Raw genomic sequence first — 22,008 nt, 5'->3', positions numbered from 1 at the left:
TCAGTTTCACAACCAGGTTCCGAGGCATAATTCTGGCCCGAGCTTCAAAAATGTGAATCGTCACAAAGGCAAAACTCACATGACCCATGCTTCTAGGAACTCTGAAGGAGCCTGTCATAGGTGTGGTGGCAATGGGCATTGGGCGCGAACTTGTTGTACCCCAAAATATCTGGTGAAGTTGTATCAAGCCTCCCTCAAGGAGAAGGGTGTCGAGACCAATTTTCTCGACCAGGCTAAACCAATGGATATACCTGATCCAGTGTTTGATTTATCAGGGCAATTTGACGTAACTCACCTCGATGTTTCAGACTTCGTTATGGAAATGAGGAATGAAGTATATCGGTCCGACTAAATTGTTTATGTTTGATGTACTTTTATTATGCTGAACTTGTTGTCTAAAACTAGTTTTTCAAATTCAATAAAAGTGGCATGTAAATTTCCTGTTATAAATTGTTTGTTAACTGTGATTCCATTTACTCAGAAAGCATGGATAAAAACTGTGGTTATTCTCAGAACATGAGAAATGGCGGAGATATATGTCTTGCAGACAGTGCAACCACACATACAATACTTCGTGATCGAAAGTATTTCTCAAACTTAATGCTTACAAGAGTAGGGGTAACAACAATATCAGGACCTTCAGATGTAATTGAAGGCTCAAGGAAAGCTCAGATTATGTTACCAAATAGAACAATATTGTCCATACAAAATGCATTGTATGCTACTCGATCTACTCGAAATTTGTTGAGTTTCAAAGACATACGTCTAAATGGATACCACATTGAAACGAAAAGTGCAGAAAATGTGAAGTATCTATGCATTACCTCCAATGATACCCAGAAGCGTATATTGGAGAAGTTGCGTGGTTTTTCGAGTGGATTATATTATACATACATAAGGACAATTGAATCACATACTGTCATGAACCAGAAGTTCATTGATTCAAAGGTTTACATGCTTTGGCATGACCGTCTGGGTCATCCAGGATCCACCATGATGCGTAGGATCATTACCAACTCTAATGGACATCCATTATTGAGTAGAGACATTGCTATCTCAAATGATAACCCTTGCAAGGCTTGTTCTCAAGGGAAGTTGGTAATAAGACCATCACAACTAAAGGTTGATGCTGAATCCCCATCATTTCTGCAAAGAATTCAAGGGGATATTTGTGGACCTATTCAACCATCTTGTGGACCATTTCGATATTTTATGGTTTTGGTTGATGCATCCACCAGATGGTCACATATTTGTCTCTTATCTACTTGGAATGTAGCTTTTGCGAGACTTCTTGCTCAGATAACTAAGTTACGAGCACAGTTCCCAGATTATCCCATTAAGTCAATCCGACTTGATAACGCTGGTGAATTTACGTCTCAAACCTTTGATGATTACTGCATGACATTGGGCATTGATATTGAACACCCTGTTCCTTATGTCCATACTCAAAATGGTTTAGCAGAAGCATTAATCAAGCGGCTTCAATTAATAGCCCGCACTCTTCTTATGAAAACCAAATTACCAACTTCTGCATGGGGACATGCCATCCTACATGCTGCATCATTGGTTCGATTGAGACCTATAGCCAACCACCAATACTCGTCAATACAACTCGTGTTTGGACATCAGCCAAACATTTCACATTTACGAGTTTTTGGTTGTGCTGTTTATGTGCCTATTGCACCCGCTCAACGCACTAAAATGGGACCTCAGCGTAGACTGGGAATTTATGTGGGTTTTGATTCACCATCTATCATTAGATATTTGGAACCCTTGACAGGTGATATGTTTACAGCTCGTTTTGCTGATTGTCATTTTAATGAGACAGTCTTCCCATCGTTAGGGGGAGAAAAGACCGTTCCAGAAGAACGGAAAGAACTGACATGGGTTGTTCCCACCTTGTCTCATTTTGATCCTCGAATCATTCAATGTGAAAATGAAGTAAAGAGGATTGTTCATCTTCAAAGAATTGCCAATCAAATGCCAGATGCATTTAATGATGCTATGAAAGTGACAAAATCGCATATACCAGCTGCAAATGCACCTGCTAGAATTGATGTCCCTGTTGGACAAAATAAAGTGGCAGCGAATGATTCATCTGGTGCACGCCTGAAGCGTAGTAGACCACCAGGTTCAAAAGATTCAGCCCCTCGAAAGAGAAAGACAAGGGCACAACTGAATCCAAATGAAATCATTCAGGAAGAAAGAATGAATGACAAATCCACAATTCATGATTCTGGACTTCCGGAAAAAGAAAATGTCATTGATGAGACATATGTCCCTGAAGAGACAGAAGTACATGAAAGCAAATAAATCTCCATAAATTATGCATGTACTAATGAATTGTGGGATCGGAATGAAATAATCATTGACGATATGTTTGCATTCGCAGTAGCCACTGAAATCATATTAAGTGATGATATTGAGCCCCGCTCTGTTGATGAGTGCAAATAGAGACAAGATTGGCCTAAGTGGAAAGATGCAATCCAGGTAGAATTAAGTTCCTTGGAAAGGCGAAGTGTTTTTGGACCAGTAGTCCAAACCCCGCCTGATGTAAACCTCGTGGGTTACAAATGGGTATTCACAAGGAAACGCAATAAGAAAAACGAGATTGCTAGATACAAAGCACGACTAGTTGCACAAGGCTTTTCACAAAGACCTAGAATTGATTATGAGGAGACATACTCTCCTGTAATGGACGTAATTACGTTCCGTTACTTAATAAGTTTAGTGGTTTCAGAAAAGCTTGACATGCGACTTATGGATGTCATCACTGCGTATCTATATGGAGAATTAGATACTGACATATACATGAAAGTCCCAGAAGGACTTAAGTTGCCTGAAACAAGTAACAAACCACGAGGTATGCTCTCGATCAAATTAAGGCGATCATTGTATGGGCTGAAACAATCTGGACGAATGTGGTATAATCGTCTCAGTGAGTATTTGATCAAAGAAGGATATATCAACAATCCGTCATTGGAAGGGTGTCAAAGATGTATTGCGATACCTTCGTGGGACAACAGACATGGGTCTCTTCTACTCAAAGAACTCCACAAATAACCAGGTCCTTGTTGGATATGCAAATGCTGGTTTCCTCTTTGATCCGCATGAAGCCCGCTCGCAAACTGGATATGTGTTCAAGAATGGAGATGCAGCGATCTCATGGTGCTCAACAAAGCAAACATTGGTTGCTACATCTTCAAATCATTCAGAAATACTTGCTTTACATGAAACAGGTCGTGAATGTTCTTGGTTAAGATCAATGATCCATCATATTCGGAATTCATGTGGTCTAACTTCGAAGACAGATAATCCAACTGTCATTCATGAAGATAATGCAGCCTGTGTTGCCCAAATGAAGGAAGGATTCATCAAGGGCGATAAAACTAAACACATATCTCCAAAGTTTTTTAGTGCACATGAGCTTCAGAAGGCTAAAGTTATTGAAGTCAAACAAATCCGTTCTAATGAAAATCCGGCAGACTTGTTCACCAAGTCTCTACCAAAATGCATGTTTCAGAAGTTAGTGCAAAGTATCGAATTTTGTCGACTTACCAAACAACTAAGTTTGGAGAGTGCGGAATCAGGGGGAGATACATCTCAGGGGGAGCATCCATGATACATGCTTGTTGTACTCTTTTTCCTTCGATTAGGATTTTTCCCACTGGGTTTTTCCTATCAGGGTTTTAACGAGACAACATAAGCATACTGAACACTATATCAACAATCCAGGTAAAGTTGTACTCTTTTTCCTTCGCTATGGTTTTTTCCCACTGGGTTTTTCCAAGCAAGGTTTTAACGAGGCAACTGATGTTGATATGTGGGCACCCAAGGGGGAGTGTTGAAAATACTGGTGAGAAGTGAATGCCCATACAGATCTTGGAAGATGATTCAAAGTGTGTGCAGGATGATATTCAACAATGGCATTGTTATTGTCAATGTTCATAAATGTTGACATAGACTATGGAAACAAAATATGTGTTTGTCAAAATATGCGATGTAAGTTTTCAAATTGTAAGAAATTGTGTGTATGGAGCTGCTCTATAAATAGAGCGCTCCAACTACAACAAACGCACGGAAAAACAGTTAGAAAACAAACAGATCAATAATATCATCCATTCCTCCCTCTTTAATTTGCCATCTCCTTGTGTTTTAATTACAGTGTAATATTTTACCTCTGCTTCAGTCCACTCACTATAAAGGTTATCTCTCTAACTTTTACATTTATATAACAGAAACTGCATTGAATTGGCTCATGACTAATGAGAATTTGCCCCTTACAAGAAGATGTGTCTATTTATAGAGACAAAAGTTGAATCTTTTGATTTAAGAGACTTATCATGGACTTTCCACCACTTTATGTTTTTGACATAATTTTCATGCCAACATTATAAATCATTTTGTCAAAAATAAGAGGTGGTGAAGAGTTCATGGAGAGACCCACTTTTGAAAGAGTTTCCTTAGCATTTCGCTTTACTTAAAACATAAATAAAAAGTTGTATCATTTCACTTAAAATAAAAAATAGACATCTTGTTTTTTTTAGTACATCGGTATTTTTACACTAGGGGAATTAGGAGTTCGGCTAAGCCATACAATGGGCAACCTAATTTGGTATTGAATTCGCCATCCACGAGATTTGAACCTAAGACCTCTCACTTCCAAGTGAAGAGGAATATCACCAGACCGTAGTACTGAGTGACAACTTAGACATCTTGTTAGTTATATACAATTACCATTTGACCTGATAATAATTTAATGTCAAACTCATTATTTCATGCGAGTTGAATTAATGCTAGTGGTAAGAAAAATCATGATTGAAGAAAGAAAATGTTGTAGTTAGAGTGAGCATGTATGATGGTGTAATTTCTATTAGATTGTATTTAGGCTTTCTTACTTTTACCCGTTATGTTTACTACCATATATTCCTATAAGGATCTTAATACAAAAATATATATATATATATATATATATATATGAAGTTCCCGAATGACTTTCATTGTACTGAATTCTTTTTCTCACATCAGCAACAAGAGTTTTAGAAAATTGAAGTCAAGTAGATCTGAACCAAGACAAATTTGCCGACCTCTTCACGAAGTCATTGTCGAAACCTACTTTTTAGAAGCTTGTTCAAGGAATTGGTATGCGTAAATTGTCTGATTTGCAATGCTTATAGTTCTCATTAAGAGTTTTGTCAAACTCAGGGGGAGTATTCTAAAGTATACAAATTTGACCTTAATGTACTATTTCTCCTACAATCAAGATCATTTTATCCCATTGAGTTATTGTAGCTTGACGAGATTTTGATGAGGCAACTACTCTAGTTGGTCATACCTTCTTTTGCGTTTTACTTATGTCCTGAAGATGTTAGTCTTTTACTCGTTATAAATTGTCACATCCCAACCTGGGCTCCCACCATATCCCGGGCTTGACTCCATCGTAGCACGATATTATCCGCTTTGGGACCCCGACCATGCCCTCACGGTTTTGTTTCTGAGAACTCACACAAGAACTTCCCAGTGGGTCACCCATCCTGGGATTGCTCTTGCGTGAACTCGTTTAACTTCGGAATTCCGATGGAACCCAAAGCCAGTGAGCTCCCAAAAAGCCTCGTGCTAGGTAGAGATGTGAATATACATATAAGGCTTACAGGATCCACTCCCCTAGGCGATGTGGGATGTTACAAATTTACTCACTTTTCTCCTTAGACTATTGGTGGATTTTGTCCCATCTTAAATTTTACTTTAGCCAGATTTTGTGAGGTTTATCCATAAATGCATTCTTCCTTATTCTGAAACTCGCATTTGCTACTTGTGTCATTGGACGAGACGACTTCATCAACTGCTTTTATATCATCCATGAAAATCTGATGCGTCATCTACTTGAGTATTTACCCACTCAAGAGGTAGTGTTGTAGTTAGAATTGTAGCACAAATGTAATTGCATAATTCCTAATAGATTGTATATAGAATTCTTATGTAATTTAGAAAATCTTAAGCTTTTTTAACTTGTAGAACAAATAATTTCTTATGTTTACTATAAATTAAGACATAAAGTAAGAGAGAAAATAGGCAAAAGAAAGTTCATGTCGTAAATAGTGGGTATGTTTGCCTACATGTGTATAGTAATGTGTATAGTAAAGTACCACATGTGTATAGTAATGTGTATAGTAAATACTCACATGCATATAATAAGTCTTTCACTATGTTGCTTATGATTTGCTTCTATAAAAACAAGTCTTATGGAACACAACAAAAAAAAAAGAAAAAGGAGAAGATGAAATTAAGAGGTTCATGGGAGAGATAGGAAGGAAGAAAGGAAGAGAGAAAAGAGAGGAAGAGGAGAAGAGATAATAGAGAGAGTTATCTTTGTACTCTTATTATTTCAGATTATAATGAAAGCACCACTGCTGCCCCGAGGACGTACTCCAGTCACATTGACTGTAGAGGAACCTCGTAAATTTTATATCTTGTTTATTTATTCCATTGTACACGCCGTCGATTTTACAATACGTTATCAGCACGAGAAGCTCTCGTGTCAGTGGAAAACACAACGTCACAAATCCTGTTCACCTCTGTCGCCTGGAATCTCACAGATAAGAAAATCTTTTCATTTCATCTTCAAATCTCAGTACAATTGATTTTCTTGAAGCAACTATATATATTGTTGTATGACTGTATATCATCATTTGCAGAAGCAAAAGAGTACAGACTCAAAATTTGTAGAGAATTTGACAGCTATGTAAACAGCCTCGGAACTCCAACTTGCGGACCTCGGATTAAATACTTTCTTCTTAAAAGTTGTTCGTCCGCTCAATATCTACAACATATCAAAATTTCAGAAAACTTTAACGGTGCGATCGTTGCAGATGTCTGAAATACCAAACCAGTTTTCAATTTCCATAGAAAACTGGACAGCCACCTTATGAGTACCCAAACTCCATTTCGGTAGTCAGATCGAAATTGTTTCTTCACGAAAGTTGTTCAGTATCCTCTTATCCATATCATACTAACATTTGAGCTAAATCTAACGGTTTGATCTTCTCATAAGTTGCAAAAACTTTTGACTCCAAAACTTATGGGAACCGTTTCAACTTTTTTGAAACTCACCGGAGGAGGAACACCAATTGGAACCTATTGTTACTATTATTTCCTGAGTAACCAAAATGACTTTAGAACTGTGAAATAAAAATAAAAATAAAAGGAATCAAACAAAAGAAGTGGCAGACCAAGAAAAAAAAAAGCAAAAGATGAGGGCTTAATCATTGCATTTTCTGTTTTGGCATATTTATGTGCATGGTGTTGGTTTAAAGCCCATGTCACAAGTTCTATTTATTTAAAACAATTTATTTACAGTGGGTAGAATTATTACCCTTTGCTTTAAAGCTTTGATATTTATGTGCATGGTGTTGGTTTAAATCCCATGTCACAAGTTCTATTTATTTAAAGCAATTTATTTACAGTGGGTAGAATTATTACTTTTTGTTTTAAAGCTTTGATATTTATGTGAATTGTGTTGAATCAAAGCCCTTTTCATAAGCTTTATTTACTTTAAAGCAATTTCTTTACCATGGACGGTTTTACCGCCTATTGCTTTAAGTTTTGATAGTGCTAAATTAAAGCCCTTGTCACAAGCTTTATTTACTTAAATGCAATTTATTCATTATGACTAGAATTACCGCCTATTGCTTTAATTTATTTATTGCACTTATCTTTTGTTACAATGAGTATATATAAGACCTAAAGTTCATTGATCATATCAGAACCTGCAGTTTCTTGATCCTCATCATATAAAAATGATTGGACCTGAAGTTCCATCACGCAAAAAGATCAGGTATGAAGTCCCTTGATCCTGAAGATCAGGACATGAAATTCCTTGATGAGTATCGTAAGTTTGAAGTGTCGCAGTGCCTCAACTTGATTGTAATAAAAACCATAAGAGTCTCAGTCTACAGACTATTTAATAAGGACCAGAAGTTCCTTATGTCCATACTCAAAATGGTTTAGCAGAAGCATTTATTAAGCGGATGAAATTAAATACCCGCGCTTTGCTCATGAAAACGAAATTGCCAGTTTTGACATGGGGACATGTCATTTTACATAATTCATTATTAAGTTTGGTTGAGACTGGTTGCCAACCATCAATATTTCTCAGTACAACTCGTGTTTAGGCACCAACAAAACATTATACATTTACGAGTTTTTTGTTATGTTATCTATGTGCCTATTGCACTGCCACAACGTACTGAAATAAGGCATCATCGCGGATTAGGCATTGATGTTGAACACCATCTATCATTCAATATTTGGAACTCTTGACTGGGGATATATTTACCGCATGATTTGCGGACTATGATTTTGATAAGATAGTTTTCCAGCCATTAGGAGGAGAAAATAGTCAAAAGATGTTGAGCCAAAGAGGTTACATATGGGCACTTGTAATACAGTGTAATACATTAACATGATATGACACAAGGTTACTAATTGAAATCTGAAATTATACTCTTGTAAACGAGTTCATATAAATGGAGAATTATATACGAATGGTTGTGAGTTGCCCACATCATATCTCCATAAGTAAATCCCTCAAGTATACATGGGAACAAATTGATCTATATAAATTCCAAAGAAAAATGTGTCATGAAGTGTAGAAAATCCCTGAAGGATTCAAATTGCTTGAAGTAAGCCCCCGAAGGGTAAAACATAAAATATGTACTCAATACCAATGGATGGTATAAATTGCCTTAGTGAGTACTATCATTATGATATTGTTGTAACATACTAAAATCTCTTGCAAGAGTCAATGACATTAAATTTGAACTTCTGAAGAGTTGATGATATTAAATTGAGACTCCTGAAAAGTCAAGAAAGATTATAAAGTGTTGAGAGAATTATTGTCTCGAGCTGCAAATCGAACAATCTACCAAAACGAATCTTATCCATGATGTTAAAGAAGCATATGGATTGAAGATTATGAGTTGAATACTCAAATGATGTAGACACTAAGAAAGATCATTTATCTCTGTGAGGGTAAAGATAAATGGATATTTGGTCTAGAAGTACCACATCTTAGTGAAGTATATGCTTTATTGTATTTGGAACAATATATTGAATGAAATAAAGCTTATCTATTAATATCTCCAAGAAATTACAGATATGTACATACACATGAGTTAAAACAATCAAATAGGATAAAGCCTTCACAAAGGTTGCTCATGTGAAGCCTCAGTACTCGGAAGTACCCCAGAAGGGGGGGACACTGTAGATTTATCATGTGACACCCCAGTACTTAGCAAAACACCAAAGGGGAAAACATCAGTTGCTTTCGAAATCTAGCAACGAGCCTCTGGTGATCACTTTGAATCCAACTTTCGGATTCCTGCAGCTGGTCGAGCTTTCTTTTCATGCTCGTAGAGTAATTATTCGCAAACATGTGTAACACTCTATTCTCTTGCTTGAGCCCTATGATCTCTTGTTTAAGACTTGCAACCTCAGCCATTAATGATTCAACTTGGCGAGTTTGAACAAGTAGGCGTTGAACCATATTGGATACAGAGCCCGCATATTGAACACTAAGAGCCAAGGAGTCTTGAACGGCCGACTCGTTATACCGTTTTGAAATGATCATGTTATTCTTTGGAGTGAGAAGATTCCTAGCTACCACATTAGCAGTTATGTTATTCTTCATCACAGAGTCCCCAACCGTAAGAGGACCATTAGAAGATAAGAAGGTCAGGCACCATATATTATCCTGATGTTGTTCGTCTGTATCACTCGTAAGACTCAAATCTAAGCAAATGTTAGATGGGCAAGTTATTTTCAGAAATGATAAAGAAAAAAAAAAAGATCAAATAAAATTTCAGAAGTGTAAGATGGGGGAAATTTATATAGGCAGCAACTTTCTGAGCATACTCTTGAACACAATTGATGTCTTTATAAAAGAAAAGGCAACATAGCCACTTGTTCAGAGATCGAAGATGCACCACTCTCTGAATTTCAAAAGCCAGATTTTCTTGAATAAAGTTCGTTGGCATTTTTCAGACGCAATCTCAGCTTTTTTGGATATCGCGTGCAATTTTGTCAAAGATCTCTGACAAAGTTGAAAACGCGTAAATCTTACTGTTCTAATTACACCACAGTTGCTGACAAGAGTAAAAGCATAGCATCACTACCTGTTATTGGGAAATCTCTATATATGTCGACCTCCGTTCTCTATAACAAGGCAGACCTGCAAGAATGTCCAACTCTTCCTCATCTCTGAGAATGCATCTTCAACAAAGCATCTCGAAATACTCAGTTTTCTTCCTCTCCGAGAATACCTTTTCAAACAAGTCACACAAGAGCAAGATTATCTCATATCTTCAGGGACGAAGGCAAGAGTAGTCATCTTCAACTGTTGATGGAGTTGGGTCTCCAGTCACCAAGAAGTGATGAACTATTCAAATGCAAGGGTTTGCATTCCACTTCTACATCAGGGGACAAATCCTACAAGAGAAGATGCCACACATGTAGGGGAAAACCAGGGAAAATACCACTTATGCAAGGGGAACAAGTAAGGCAAGTGAAAATGATATATTGAAGCATGTGGAGACAAGCGCAACAAACACGTGCTGATTCATCCCCAACAAAGCCGAAGATCACTTGCCACGTGAAGCTCATCACGGTACAACTTCATTCAAAATCAAGCCTCGAAGGTCCTTGAAGAAATCACAAGTTTGATTCAAGATCAAGTGTCCACCACCCTTGAATTAAATTTAGCTCCAGATAAAAGAAGTAAATTCAGACCTTTGGAGTAGGTCTAGCAGAAGGCCCTTCAGCCCAATTCAAGAACAAGCCTGTGGAAAGTTAACAACAAATAAAACACCTCTTTCGGCAACTCTTCTTACTAAGAGACTGAAGCAAAATGATCAACGATCAGCCTAAATGATTTGAAATCAGGGGGAGCATCCAAAACAGATCAAGATCTTAACGAGTTAATTGAAGACTTATGCGGGCATCCAATGTGGAGTGTTGTAAATAGTGGGTATGTTTGCCCACATGTGTATAGTAATGTGTATAGTAAAGTACCACATGTGTATAGTAAATACTCACATGCATATGGTAAGCCTTTCACTATGTTGCTTGTGATTTGCTTAAATAAAAGCAAGTCTTATGGAAAAAAAAAAAAAAAAGGGAGAAGATGAAATTGAGAGGTTCATGTGAGAGATAGGAAGGAAGAAAGGAAAAGAGAAAATAGAGGAAGAGGAGATGAGATAATAGAGAGAGTTATCGTTGTACTCTTTTTATTTCAAATTATAATGAAAGCACATTGCTGCCTCGATGATGTACTCCAGTCACACTGACTGTAGAGGAACCTCATAAATTTTGTATCTTGTTTATTTATTCCACTGCACATGCCGTCGATTTTACAACCGTTCATTCTTATGCATTTTGTTTTCAAGGAATTTGGATGAAAACAAATTCCTTTGTCTTTGGATGGGTTGTCCAATTTTTCTGTCAACGGCCCAACTTCGCTGATCGACTTGATAAACTTGATTAATAATAAGTGTATCCTAAACAACGGCTACAGAGCTGACAATCTTGCACTTGGTCGAAGTCCCGAAGTAGGTGGCACGAGACGAGGTGGTAACTGAAACCTCACTCTGTTTTTCCGGAATCTCACAGAGACAGAGCTCGATCCCATGGCAGCTTCCAAGGTCCAAGCTTTCTGGAACCACCCCGCAGGCCCTAAAACAAGTTTGTTCTTTCATCTTTTTTTGCCTCTTTCAGTTTTCTCCAATAGCTCTTATATGTCTTTGAGGGTTTTACAAATAATTATGTTGTAAAAGATTTAATCCTTCAAAAGATTGAATTTTGGCATCTGGGTTTTGGTTAATCAGGCAGATAATCAGGTCTTGAAAACGGAGTACGCAATTTTTTACTACAATTTTTGAAACGGAATGGCAGGATTTGTCAGTTTTGATTGTTTACAGGATTATTGTTAATTTCAGAGAAAGCTAGTCAATATATCCTGATAATTTAATGTCATAAAAACCTTGGGGAATTGACCAAAATGATCATTTTTTCAAATCTCAATTGCTGAAATGATCAGTTTTTCAATTTGTCTTTAGATATCTGATTGCTATGTCGTCGATTTGATTTGATCAGTTCAGCAACTGGGATTTGTATTCCGATCATTTTAGCCAATTTTCCTAAAAGTTAGAACCCCTATTTTGGAGATGAATAATTTCTTTTAGTCTCAAGAACTCCCAATTATAGAGAATTTCAATAGTAAGTCTCTGCTCTAATCCTTAATAGAAGTCTCATGATACAGTTCACTTCTGGGCTCCAACTTTTAAATGGGGTATTAGCATAGCAAATATTGCTGATTTCTCAAAGCCACCGGAGACGCTGTCTTATCCTCAGCAACTAGGTACGCACCTTTTAGGAAATAGCTTTTCAAGCAGTCCATTTGATCTGTGCTTCGAATTGTGTTGTCATACCTCAAGTATCATTGTGCAGCTGTTACATGCACTGGACTTATTTGGTCTCGTTACAGTATGGTGATTACTCCGGTATGTTTTGTTTCTAGCTCTGAAGGATGTTATCGTTCAACACTTACTGCTTTCGTTTATAACGATTCAGTCTGAATTTCATGATTTAAAAAATACTGATTGCTTGACAAAGCTGTAAAATCCTGCAGAAAAACTGGAATCTGTTTAGTGTCAATGTTGCAATGGCTGGGACAGGCTTGTATCAACTTTCCCGCAAAATCACGTAAGCTGGATTCTAGTAAAATATATATTCATATGGTTAATAATAAATGGTTTGGGAATTAATTTTATCTTCGGTGGAAAGTAGCATTTATGAGGAAAGGGAGATTTTCCTGCAAAATTATCAGAACATGCTCACATTTGCATTTTTTTTCATGCTTTTAATTGCCTTTCCTACTACTTACAGGCACGACTACTTTTCCGACACTGAAGCAGCTGTAGCAGAAGAGTAAATCACAAACCTTTCAGTAGGTACATTGGGTTCATGCTGCAAGCTTTTCAATCTCCTACCATTGCACCTTCGTTTGTTCTTGAATTGAGAGAACTATCTGTTCTTTTCTTTGTCGGAGCAACTTGAGAGGCAACGCCTGAGCTTGAACTTTTGAAAAGTTGTCGGTTGTTGGGATACTCGAATGTGGATTGGAGGATGACAGTAATAATACTATAAACTGATGGACTTAATGTCCAGAAGTTTTTCGGAGTTCATGCTTCCTACGAATTTTTCAGTTTTTATTACTTTTGTCCTTGATTGCTGTTTATTGTGCAAAAATTGATTTACACTAATATGTTACTGCTTTACCATTGATGATATTTTGCGATTTGCAGTCTCGTGTTGAATTTAATGATGTACATGTTAGACACGTACATTATCAAAATAACCCGTAATTTATTATTTTTCTTGATACAAACGATATTGGGAGAGGGAACCGAACTCGGGAGCTCAGGGATAAGGGTGAATGTTTTAACGCAATTTTTTTTTGTTCACGTCAATATAACATAACCTTGGTCTTGCCCTTTTCAACTAATTTACATCTTTACCAAATCCAGCAGCAAACCCATATTCACCGGGCAATGAAGGAGTGTGTAGACAACTTATTCCAAATTTGTTTTTACATAGGATACTCAATTGAGGCGACAAGGAAGAAGAAGGATGCCTTCTATGAACCATGTCAAAAGTATTGAGGTAGAGAGTTAAAGAGAGGGAGAAGAAGTGAGGTGGCAGCAAGAGAGAGGTCCGAGAGTTCTGGAAGGGTACATGGGACAGACGAAAAGAACTGGTGTGGGCCTCCTCACATGACTCACAAAATATCTCCCAACATGAAATTATCAATTTGCCCTATGTATTCGGTGTTTTGTAAAATCTTAATTGTAGCTTCAAATTTGGTTCCGCTTGCACTTACGTGTTCATATCGTTGAGTACTTCAAGAATATGTGTGTGTGACTTTGGGTCAAGCCCAATAATAATTAAATAGGTACGAGACTTAATTAATAAAATATTAACGTAAACGGCCTACTTGCCCATTTGCTTAACGAATCCAACAAATAAGTCATTGATATTACGGTCTGCAACCTACATAGCGACAACTCACTATTGTCTCGATAAACAAGTAATAAATTCACAAGTGCAAAATTATCATTTTGCCCCTTATTGGGAAATGTGTATAAATTGTCCGATTTACACCCGTTCATGCTCACGTGTTCGAAAGAACACGTACCACCTAGAGGTATGTGCAAATGAATAAAGGTAAGGACTCAAATGTCCACGAAGGTTTTCCACCCGTCAAGGGAATTTTCGTAATTTTCCAAGGTTAAGGAATAAAATAATATTAAACTCGGGACGGAATGTCACAAATGATACAGTTGTAGATGATTTGATTATTAATTAAGTTTTGGTTAACTTGCTTATCTCTTATTGATCACACATAATTTCGTTTGCAAATTTAATTTAAAAATTTGGTCTCCCTAACATTATCCTTAGTATATAACTGCATCATATAATCGGTTCGTATAATTATATCTTGTACGAGCCGCCTTAGGCCTAGTTTGGTATTGTTGTGCTTTTTAAAAAAAAAAATGCTTCTGTTGTGCCGTGAGAATAAACAAATGTAAAATAAAGTTGTTGAGTGTTTTTTTAGTAAAAGTGCTTTTAACAAAAAAAAAAAAACAATATCTGAGTATTTGGTAAACTTTTATATAAATTGTTGTAAATATATTAAATGACTAAAAATGGTATATTATTTAGTGTAATATAATAATTGTCAAAGACAACAATGTCCATGCAATGATTGTAATTTTGTAAAATATGTGGAGGTATACTTGTTATTAGAAAATTTCATTAAATAACACTAATTTCCATGCTTTGAAAAAAAAACACTTTTTTTTAGAAGCATGGTAGACCCAACTTCTGCTTTTCTATATTTTTCTACTATCATTAACAACAGTTTTTTAAAAAGTATATTTTTTTTTATGTTTTATCAAACATATTTGATGTTTCATATTTTTTTTAATAAACTGTTTTTTTCAAAACAACCACAGTTCAAACTAGCCCTTAAATAAATAAATAAATAAATAAAAAGCCGGTCGGATAAAGTAGTAATTGCATTCGTCACCAAGGGCGACTCTCACTTTAGCTCAGCAGCTCTCGTCAGGGTTTGCTTTCCAGTTTCCGTTTCCAGGTCTGAGCTGAGCTTTTGCCAGAAAATCAGAGTCCATCTTTTTGCTTGCGGCTCTCTGCTTCCATGGAAACGTAGGTCACTCCTCTCCTCGGATGCTTTTAATTCTTCATATTCATTTGGTCTCTTTGTTGCTGCTTGCTTTCTTAAGGGTTTGAATTGAAATGGTAGATTGAAGGGTCAGAAGAAGATGAGGGACAACCTTGTATCCGTGGATTTCTCATGGAAAGTTGAAAACTTCTCCAAGTTGAATAACTTCAAGCATTACTCTGATGTTTTCTCAGTTGGAGATTATAAATGGTATTTTTTTCCTACTATATCTTGCTAACTAACATGCTTCCATAAAGCCTTTACGATTTGATTGGATTGGATTGGATTGGATATCTCACTAACTTCAAGATGTGTTGGAGGGAGGAAGAAATTGAGGCCAAGTTCTCAGCTTTTTGTTTAAGTTTCCTTCATGACTAGTCCGTCTGATTCCTTCAATTTGGACAAAATTGGGAACTAGTGAGTTATCAGATCTAACCCAATCCTAAGCACCAAACATGGCCGGATGCCGTAACCTTGTGACATGTAATGGTTTTGAGTTTGAACTTTGCATTGTTTGGTTTGGTCAGGCAAATCCTTTTGTATCCAAGGGGGAACAATGTAGAATTCTTGTCGGTGTATTTGGTTGTCGCAGAGTCTTCAAAATTGCCACCTGGGTGGTCGAGATATGCTGCTTTCAGCTTGACTTTGGTCAATCAACTTCACCCCAGCAACTCAAAAACATTGGGTACTTTTGTTTTTCTGTTTTCGTTGTTCACTTCGCATTTGTTTTCGTTTGTTTTCTTGTTATCGTATCTATTTTATGGCAGATATAATGGATTACAATTAAATGGAACTAGTGATTATCGCATCATTTTGTGGACATTTTGTTATGATTCGGATTCAGTTATACGCTCACTACAAAGGAATAATTTTCTATGTGACTGCAAATCCATTCCTGATGGCTTCTTTAACAATACAAGAAACTGCACAAAGACATGAAATTTGTGAATTTGTTTCTCTTGTTTGCACTGAAGAAAGCTATAACTAGACATGAAGTAGAATGGTAGCGGTACTTATACTATTTCTCTTGTTTGTTCTGAACCATTTTATCTCTTTCTATGGAACTACGTTCGTGATTAAGAGACTCTAATTTGGAGTATTCTGATCTTTGACCATGCTTACTGTGGAAAGATTTGGACCTTGAATCTGGTTGTTGTATAGTTAGCAAATTTAACCACTTACTAGAGCCTTATTGTGGGTGTGTGTATATGAAAATTTGTTTGGTCTCTGTTGATCGATGAAAACTTAATTGAGTTTGTATATGAAAAGTAATGATTTACTACAGGCTTCACTTGTCATTATTTCTTTATGACGTAGTAATCAGCTGTGTCTATTTTTAACGTTTTCTTACTACTTTTATCTTTGTTGTTTTGATTTTGCAGACACCGAACATTTGTTCAATAAAAGGGGAAGTGACTGGGGCTTCACGTCATTAATTCCTCTAAATGACTTTTGTAACCCTAGTAAAGGGTATCTTGTGGATGATATGTGTATCATTAGGGCCAAAGTTGCTGTCCATAAAGCTGAAATTAAGATCTTAGAACACCAAGCAAGTAGTTCTGCACCCATTAAGCCCTCAGACAAAAAACGTAAAGAGCTGGAAAGTGGGCAGGCCATCCTAACCATCCCCGACCTTACTCATGTTCCTTCTGGCCCTCCCATAGTCAAGGAACCCGAGGATCTGTCTTCCCCCCCACTTGGAGAGCTTGAGGATTTTAGGGGTTTAGGGAAAATAGAGAAAGCTTTTGTTCCACTACTAGATGAGGTTTGTTCATGGCATCCTTCACTGATTGAATGCCAACGCAAGAGAAGTCGCATGTTTACTGAGTGGGCGTTCACAGCCTTGGGCCGGCTTTTGCATTTTATGAAGACGAAAAAGGTCAAGGACATGACAGACGAGGCATGTGAGGAACTGAAACTTTTGTGGGAGGAGCTTGAGGCCTTCAAATTTGACTTGGCTTGGCTGGAGCCTAGTGTTCATAGGGCCTTGGGTATGAAGAAGATTGTGGAAAGTTCGGGGAAGTTGAAAAGACTGAGAAAGGATGTGGACGCTTTACAAACACAAACGAAGAGGCTGAGGGCTGAGCTAGCTGTTGCGGAGGTAAATCTTGAGGCAGCGGTAAGAGATTTAAACAAGACTCAAGAAGGCTTGGACGAGATAGACATCAACGGGGAGCTGGGTTACGGTAGGGGTTAGCCTTATTTTATGATTCTCTTTTGACATGCATCCCAAGTTTGTTTATGTAGCATTTTCAAGTTGTACGAATAAACAAATAAACTTGTAAGTTTGTTTATGCAGGATTCTCTTTTTCCTCTTGATTATATTTTTATTCAATTCAATCAGTAAAACAATGAGTGTATCGGAAGCAAAGAAGGGTGCGGAGAGTAGTAGACATGTCAAATTTGAACTGCCATAGCTTAGTTTGTTACATATGTTTGTTGAAGAATTCATATGTTTCAACTGAAGCGAGTAATGGGATTTATATTTTGATGCTTCTGTTTCCCTTTCGCCAAGAGAAGGATTCCCTGTCCTTTATTTGATTTGGATTTGTGTGTTGGTCGGGGACTTTTTCTCTTCTTCGAAGCTTGTGTTTATAGGTCACGGATGAGTCCGATCATGGCTGCCAATTAATTGGCTTGTGATTATGACAGTCAGCGAAAATCTTCCTCAATTAGTGATAGCTGAAATTGACTGGCCTGAAGCCACATGCGAAAGAGAGATCTTTGCCGGATCCTCTTTGTGCGATGATCCTCTAATTATATTCGTTTATCGTATATTGTGCGATCAGTTTTTATGAGATACTGTTTATATTTAATTTTAAATTAAAAAATTTACAATGATTTTAAATTAAAGAAGTTTTTATCTGGATTGCGAAAATCTTCCGCAAGTTACGTTAGTCACCTTCAAGCCACTTGCGAAGTTGCGACCAAATATCGGGAGCGCCACCCGAAAAGCTTCTGGAGTCTTCTAAACCCGAAAGCAAAAGCCTCTCCTCAAGAACCCAACTGGTGTTCTGACGGAAACGCCCTCCGCAAGACGACCAAAACATTCCCATCCAGAAGGGTAATTTCGTCACCCGGAAAATCCCACCGGCAACAACCTTGTTTCGTGTCTCTGTTTTTCTTTCTCTCCAAGCACAAGATTTTTCTCACTTCCCCTCACAAACCCCTCCCCCTACAAGGCCACCGCAGCCTCTCTCTCTCTAGATTCCCAAATTTTGATTCCCATTTTGCCCCTCGAATTCCCCAGCCATGTTCGTGTCTAGGGTTTTAGCTCGAGCCTCGAGGACCCTCCCGAGGAGCGCAATGCTCGTGGCTGCTCCGCAGAATCATCACTTGCCAATCCTGTGCAATCAGTCCCATGCTCTGATCCACGATTTTTCCTCTACGGTGCTGTAAAATTCCCTTTTCTGTTCAATTTTTCTCGCTAGGGTTTTGCTAGGGTTTTAGGTTTTCTGCAAATTTCACCAATTTAATTTGGTTCCAATTCCCGTTCCTTGTTATCTGGCGCCAGGGTTTTATGTAATTCATTGTTCTTAGTCATGATGATGGTTGTCTGATTTTGGATTTTTTTTTTGAATTTTTTTTTATTCTGTTAATATTTGGTTTGTGATATATGGTTAAATAGTTTCAAATTTTTGTATGAGAATTTAATATAGGCTGTTTTTGCTAGTGGATTTTGAATTAGTTGATTAGTTCATTTGTTCTGTATAATTGGCACCTGATGATATTTTTTTCAACATAATTTGACTTCAAATGATAATTAATATCATATAACCTATGATTTAGATATCCAAACCTAAGTTTGTGTCACCTTAATTTCTATGCTTATTTTCAAATCTGTTAACTTTAACCAACAATGTTAGTTTTGCCCTTCGGTCTTAGTTATTTTGACTTTCTGCTGGCCGCTGAGTATGAGGTTTTGTTTATACTGAGGGTTGAAGCATACGATTTTGTATTATGTTGGAAGAGCTTAAAGCATACATAATTTGCTCAAAGCGGTTTATTTCATTATGTTTCTCATTTGTTGTCAAACAACAGATTGTTCCGAGGCAGGTGTCCCTATTGCATCATGCAACCCGTACTTCTTCTATCTCTCAAATTTTTGGGTTCTCTTCTTCTGCATCGCCACAGCCTGAAAAGGAACATGGAAGTGCTGTAGAGAATGGTGGCGCTTCAACAAATGGAGAGCCAGAAAAAGCAAGTGGAGATGCGAAAGTTGCTGATCAAACGAAAGAGTCAGGTTATATTTCAGATTCCCAGTCTACCATGTCTCCGCCTGTCAAAAGAAGGAGAGGAGGTACTAAACGAACTGCATTTTCTGATTCAGATTCAGAGAGTGAGGGTGATTTAACTATGGATGACCTGGTAAAACTTGTGACTGAGAAGGAAGATCTTCTGAAGGAGAAACATGAAGAATTCAAGAAAATGCAAGATAAATTCCTCCGAAGTTACGCAGAGATTGAAAATGTCATGGAGAGAACAAAGCGTGAAGCAGAGAATTCAAAGAAATTTGCCATACAGGTCCTTGTTCCTGTCCTCAGAAACTTGTTATTTGCTTCTCTTTTTACCTCATTCTTGTTTGCATGCATAGTCTTTTTTTTTTTATTGAGAAAAAAATTTGTCTGAAGTCTAACTCTGAATTCATAAACATGTTGCAGAATTTTGCAAAGAGTTTACTAGATGTTGCGGACAATCTGGCCAGGGCTTCTTCAGTTGTCAAAGAAAGTTTCTCAAAACTTGACGAGTCCAAGGACTCTGGTGGAGCATTCCCACTTCTGAAAACACTTCTAGAAGGTGTTGAAATGACTGAGAAACAACTTTTAGAGGTACACTGTTTTCATCACTAATTACTAGCATTTGCCTACACACTTTGTGTGTACAAACACATTTTTTTTAGAAAATGAGAAGGAGAGAGGGAGAGAGAGAGAACGTGGGGGGAGTGGAAGGTTTTTGTTTTTGGTTTTTTTATGTTATTTTATTTTATATATTGGAGGTATTTTAACATCATCTGTAGGTGAGGCTTCAATAAAAAATAGTTAAATTTGGACTTGTGAAATTACATTATTGCCCATCATTTTTTTTGTGTGATAGAAGACTAAGTAGTCTTTTCACCCTCTTTTGGTTGACAAAGAGGGTTTCATTAATTAATATAGAGATATAGAGATAATCACTCATTGTAATCCTTCAAGATTTGGGTGGCTTTATAAAGCTGAGATAACATTGTTTTAAAGGTGTTGGATGCGCATTCTGTTTCTCATATGGTCAAAACTCGAAAGTGAAAATTATGTCAGCATCTTTTGCTGTTTTCTTTTCATTGCTAATAGATTATACCGTTTCCAGTTAGTCTCATATGTTTTGTGTCAATCACGCTCATTCTCGCATGTTGTATTTTCTATTTCATGTTCCATTTTGTGTGTAGTTGTGTACTGGACCTACCGGTTAATGGTTTTGTTAGCAAGAGTGGAAATTAAATACAGAGTTATAACGTATAAATGCATTTTGCCATCAGGTATTTAGAAAGTATGGAGTAGAAAAGTATGATCCTACAAATGAAGCATTTGACCCAAACAGGCATAACGCAGTATTCAGTTTACAAGATGCTTCCAAGCCTCCAGGCACTGTTGCGGTGGTTCTCAAGGTACAAAATATATAATCAATTCTTTTGCATTTCTTTTCAAATGAGAAGGAAATTTACTACTGCTTGGCATTAGTAGTAGTACTATAAGTTAACAAGTTGGAAGCCTCGGGGTGACACTTTATGTGCTGCGATTGAAACTCCAATGGACATCCTGACATCCTGACATCTTACAAGTTTGAGATAAAAAAGTTTGGAATTTAATAAATATGTCCTGTTTCTCTCTACTAGAGTAAATCCTTAGTGGAAAAAATGGCATGAGCTTGATGTTGTTAGAAAACCAGCCATATTCAAAATTGACTTTCGGAACATAGCTTTTGGAGGCACATCTGCACACATTTTTGCTCTGATTTTCTTGATAAATGTTTTTGTTTCCAACAACACTAAGTGGCCATTTTTCGCGTTATGATTTATTTAGTAATGGAGAAGAGTCGTTGCAAGGACTTGGATAAATTGTTGGCAGGAATGTGACTATTGAAAGAATCCAAACAGTTGCTTGACTCCTTAGATTATACTATTTTGTTCAACAAAATAGGCTTTTCCTTATAAATCTGTGGGTAGAATTTATTTAACGTTTGTTAAAATGATTTAAGTTACTATAGCACCAAGTGCACAAGTAAATACCCTGATGCGATTGTATATTGCAGGCGGGATACATGCTGCATGAACGAGTTGTTCGGCCAGCTGAAGTTGGTGTAACTACGGAAGCGGAGAACAATGCAGACAATTAAACGGCAGCTAACAAATTTTCCAAGTTACGGCATCGCAGTGCAACAGATAAAGTTACAATTTTTTTTCCCCCATATGTTTGAGAAACTTGAATAAGATTAAATCTTATTCCTGTGACTTAAAAAAGAGTCCATAAACTTTATTTTCCAGCCTGACAATTTTTTCCACCCAATCATTTATATTAGTTCTGTAATATATTTTTCTTGTTATGAGTTTTCGAGAGGTTCCAACTTTTGAGCTTGTTGATGGACCAAGATTAAATAATTGCTTCTGCTCTCGGTTTTCGTTGTACCGCTGCTGGAGCAGTGTGGTTAGTTTTTCATGTTGCAGCTTCTGGATTCTGGCG

At 37.1% G+C, this 22,008-nt stretch overlaps 3 protein-coding genes across 6 annotated transcripts; all 3 read left to right on the top strand.

Annotated features, from left to right (window-relative positions):
- The first annotated feature begins 11,544 nt into the window (after positions 1-11,544).
- LOC103428167 (mitochondrial pyruvate carrier 4-like) lies at positions 11,545-13,914 on the top strand. 3 transcript variants are annotated; one of them, XM_070818416.1, is made up of 6 exons: positions 11,545-11,736; positions 12,314-12,412; positions 12,502-12,554; positions 12,683-12,756; positions 12,940-13,004; positions 13,651-13,914. In XM_070818416.1, exons 1-5 carry the CDS (start codon positions 11,682-11,684, stop codon positions 12,983-12,985), a joined length of 327 nt encoding a protein of 108 aa, XP_070674517.1. In that variant the 5' UTR covers positions 11,545-11,681; the 3' UTR covers positions 12,986-13,004; positions 13,651-13,914. The 3 variants fall into 3 exon arrangements, with proteins under 3 accessions (XP_070674517.1, XP_070674516.1, XP_028955950.1); XM_070818415.1 differs by having other exon boundaries at positions 13,584-13,914; XM_029100117.2 differs by having other exon boundaries at positions 13,581-13,914.
- Positions 13,915-15,111: 1,197 nt separating this feature from the next.
- On the top strand, positions 15,112-17,617 carry LOC103428424 (MATH domain and coiled-coil domain-containing protein At3g58370-like). Its single transcript, XM_070818414.1, has 4 exons — positions 15,112-15,279; positions 15,377-15,505; positions 15,823-15,980; positions 16,678-17,617. Exons 1-4 carry the CDS (start codon positions 15,272-15,274, stop codon positions 17,490-17,492), a joined length of 1,110 nt encoding a protein of 369 aa, XP_070674515.1. The 5' UTR covers positions 15,112-15,271; the 3' UTR covers positions 17,493-17,617.
- Positions 17,618-18,134: 517 nt separating this feature from the next.
- On the top strand, positions 18,135-21,940 carry LOC103428178 (grpE protein homolog 2, mitochondrial). 2 transcript variants are annotated; one of them, XM_008366279.4, is made up of 6 exons: positions 18,135-18,685; positions 19,337-19,538; positions 19,626-19,819; positions 19,957-20,124; positions 20,808-20,936; positions 21,581-21,940. In XM_008366279.4, exons 1-6 carry the CDS (start codon positions 18,548-18,550, stop codon positions 21,662-21,664), a joined length of 915 nt encoding a protein of 304 aa, XP_008364501.3. In that variant the 5' UTR covers positions 18,135-18,547; the 3' UTR covers positions 21,665-21,940. The 2 variants fall into 2 exon arrangements, with proteins under 2 accessions (XP_008364501.3, XP_008364496.3); XM_008366274.4 differs by having other exon boundaries at positions 18,214-18,685; positions 19,337-19,819.
- Positions 21,941-22,008: the final 68 nt, after the last annotated feature.

The sequence above is a fragment of the Malus domestica genome, chromosome 03 (genome assembly GCF_042453785.1).
Source record: "Malus domestica chromosome 03, GDT2T_hap1".
NCBI classification, from domain to species: domain Eukaryota; kingdom Viridiplantae; phylum Streptophyta; class Magnoliopsida; order Rosales; family Rosaceae; genus Malus; species Malus domestica.
This window is presented reverse-complemented; position numbering and strand designations above follow the sequence as displayed.

Bases quoted from the DNA above. Each gene is read 5' to 3' on its own strand.
- LOC103428167 (XM_070818416.1), top strand. From the start codon at position 11,682: ATGGCAGCTTCCAAGGTCCAAGCTTTCTGGAACCACCCCGCAGGCCCT. The intron at 11,737-12,313 runs GTTTGTTCTTTC...CTCATGATACAG, and splicing joins CCCCGCAGGCCCTAAAACAA to TTCACTTCTGGGCTCCAACT. The intron at 12,413-12,501 runs GTACGCACCTTT...ATCATTGTGCAG, and splicing joins GTCTTATCCTCAGCAACTAG to CTGTTACATGCACTGGACTT.
- LOC103428178 (XM_008366274.4), top strand. From the start codon at position 18,548: ATGTTCGTGTCTAGGGTTTTAGCTCGAGCCTCGAGGACCCTCCCGAGG. The intron at 20,125-20,807 runs GTACACTGTTTT...TTTTGCCATCAG, and splicing joins CTGAGAAACAACTTTTAGAG to GTATTTAGAAAGTATGGAGT. The intron at 20,937-21,580 runs GTACAAAATATA...TGTATATTGCAG, and splicing joins CTGTTGCGGTGGTTCTCAAG to GCGGGATACATGCTGCATGA.
- LOC103428424 (XM_070818414.1), top strand. The intron at 15,506-15,822 runs GTATTTTTTTCC...TGGTTTGGTCAG, and splicing joins TCAGTTGGAGATTATAAATG to GCAAATCCTTTTGTATCCAA. The intron at 15,981-16,677 runs GTACTTTTGTTT...TTGATTTTGCAG, and splicing joins CAGCAACTCAAAAACATTGG to ACACCGAACATTTGTTCAAT.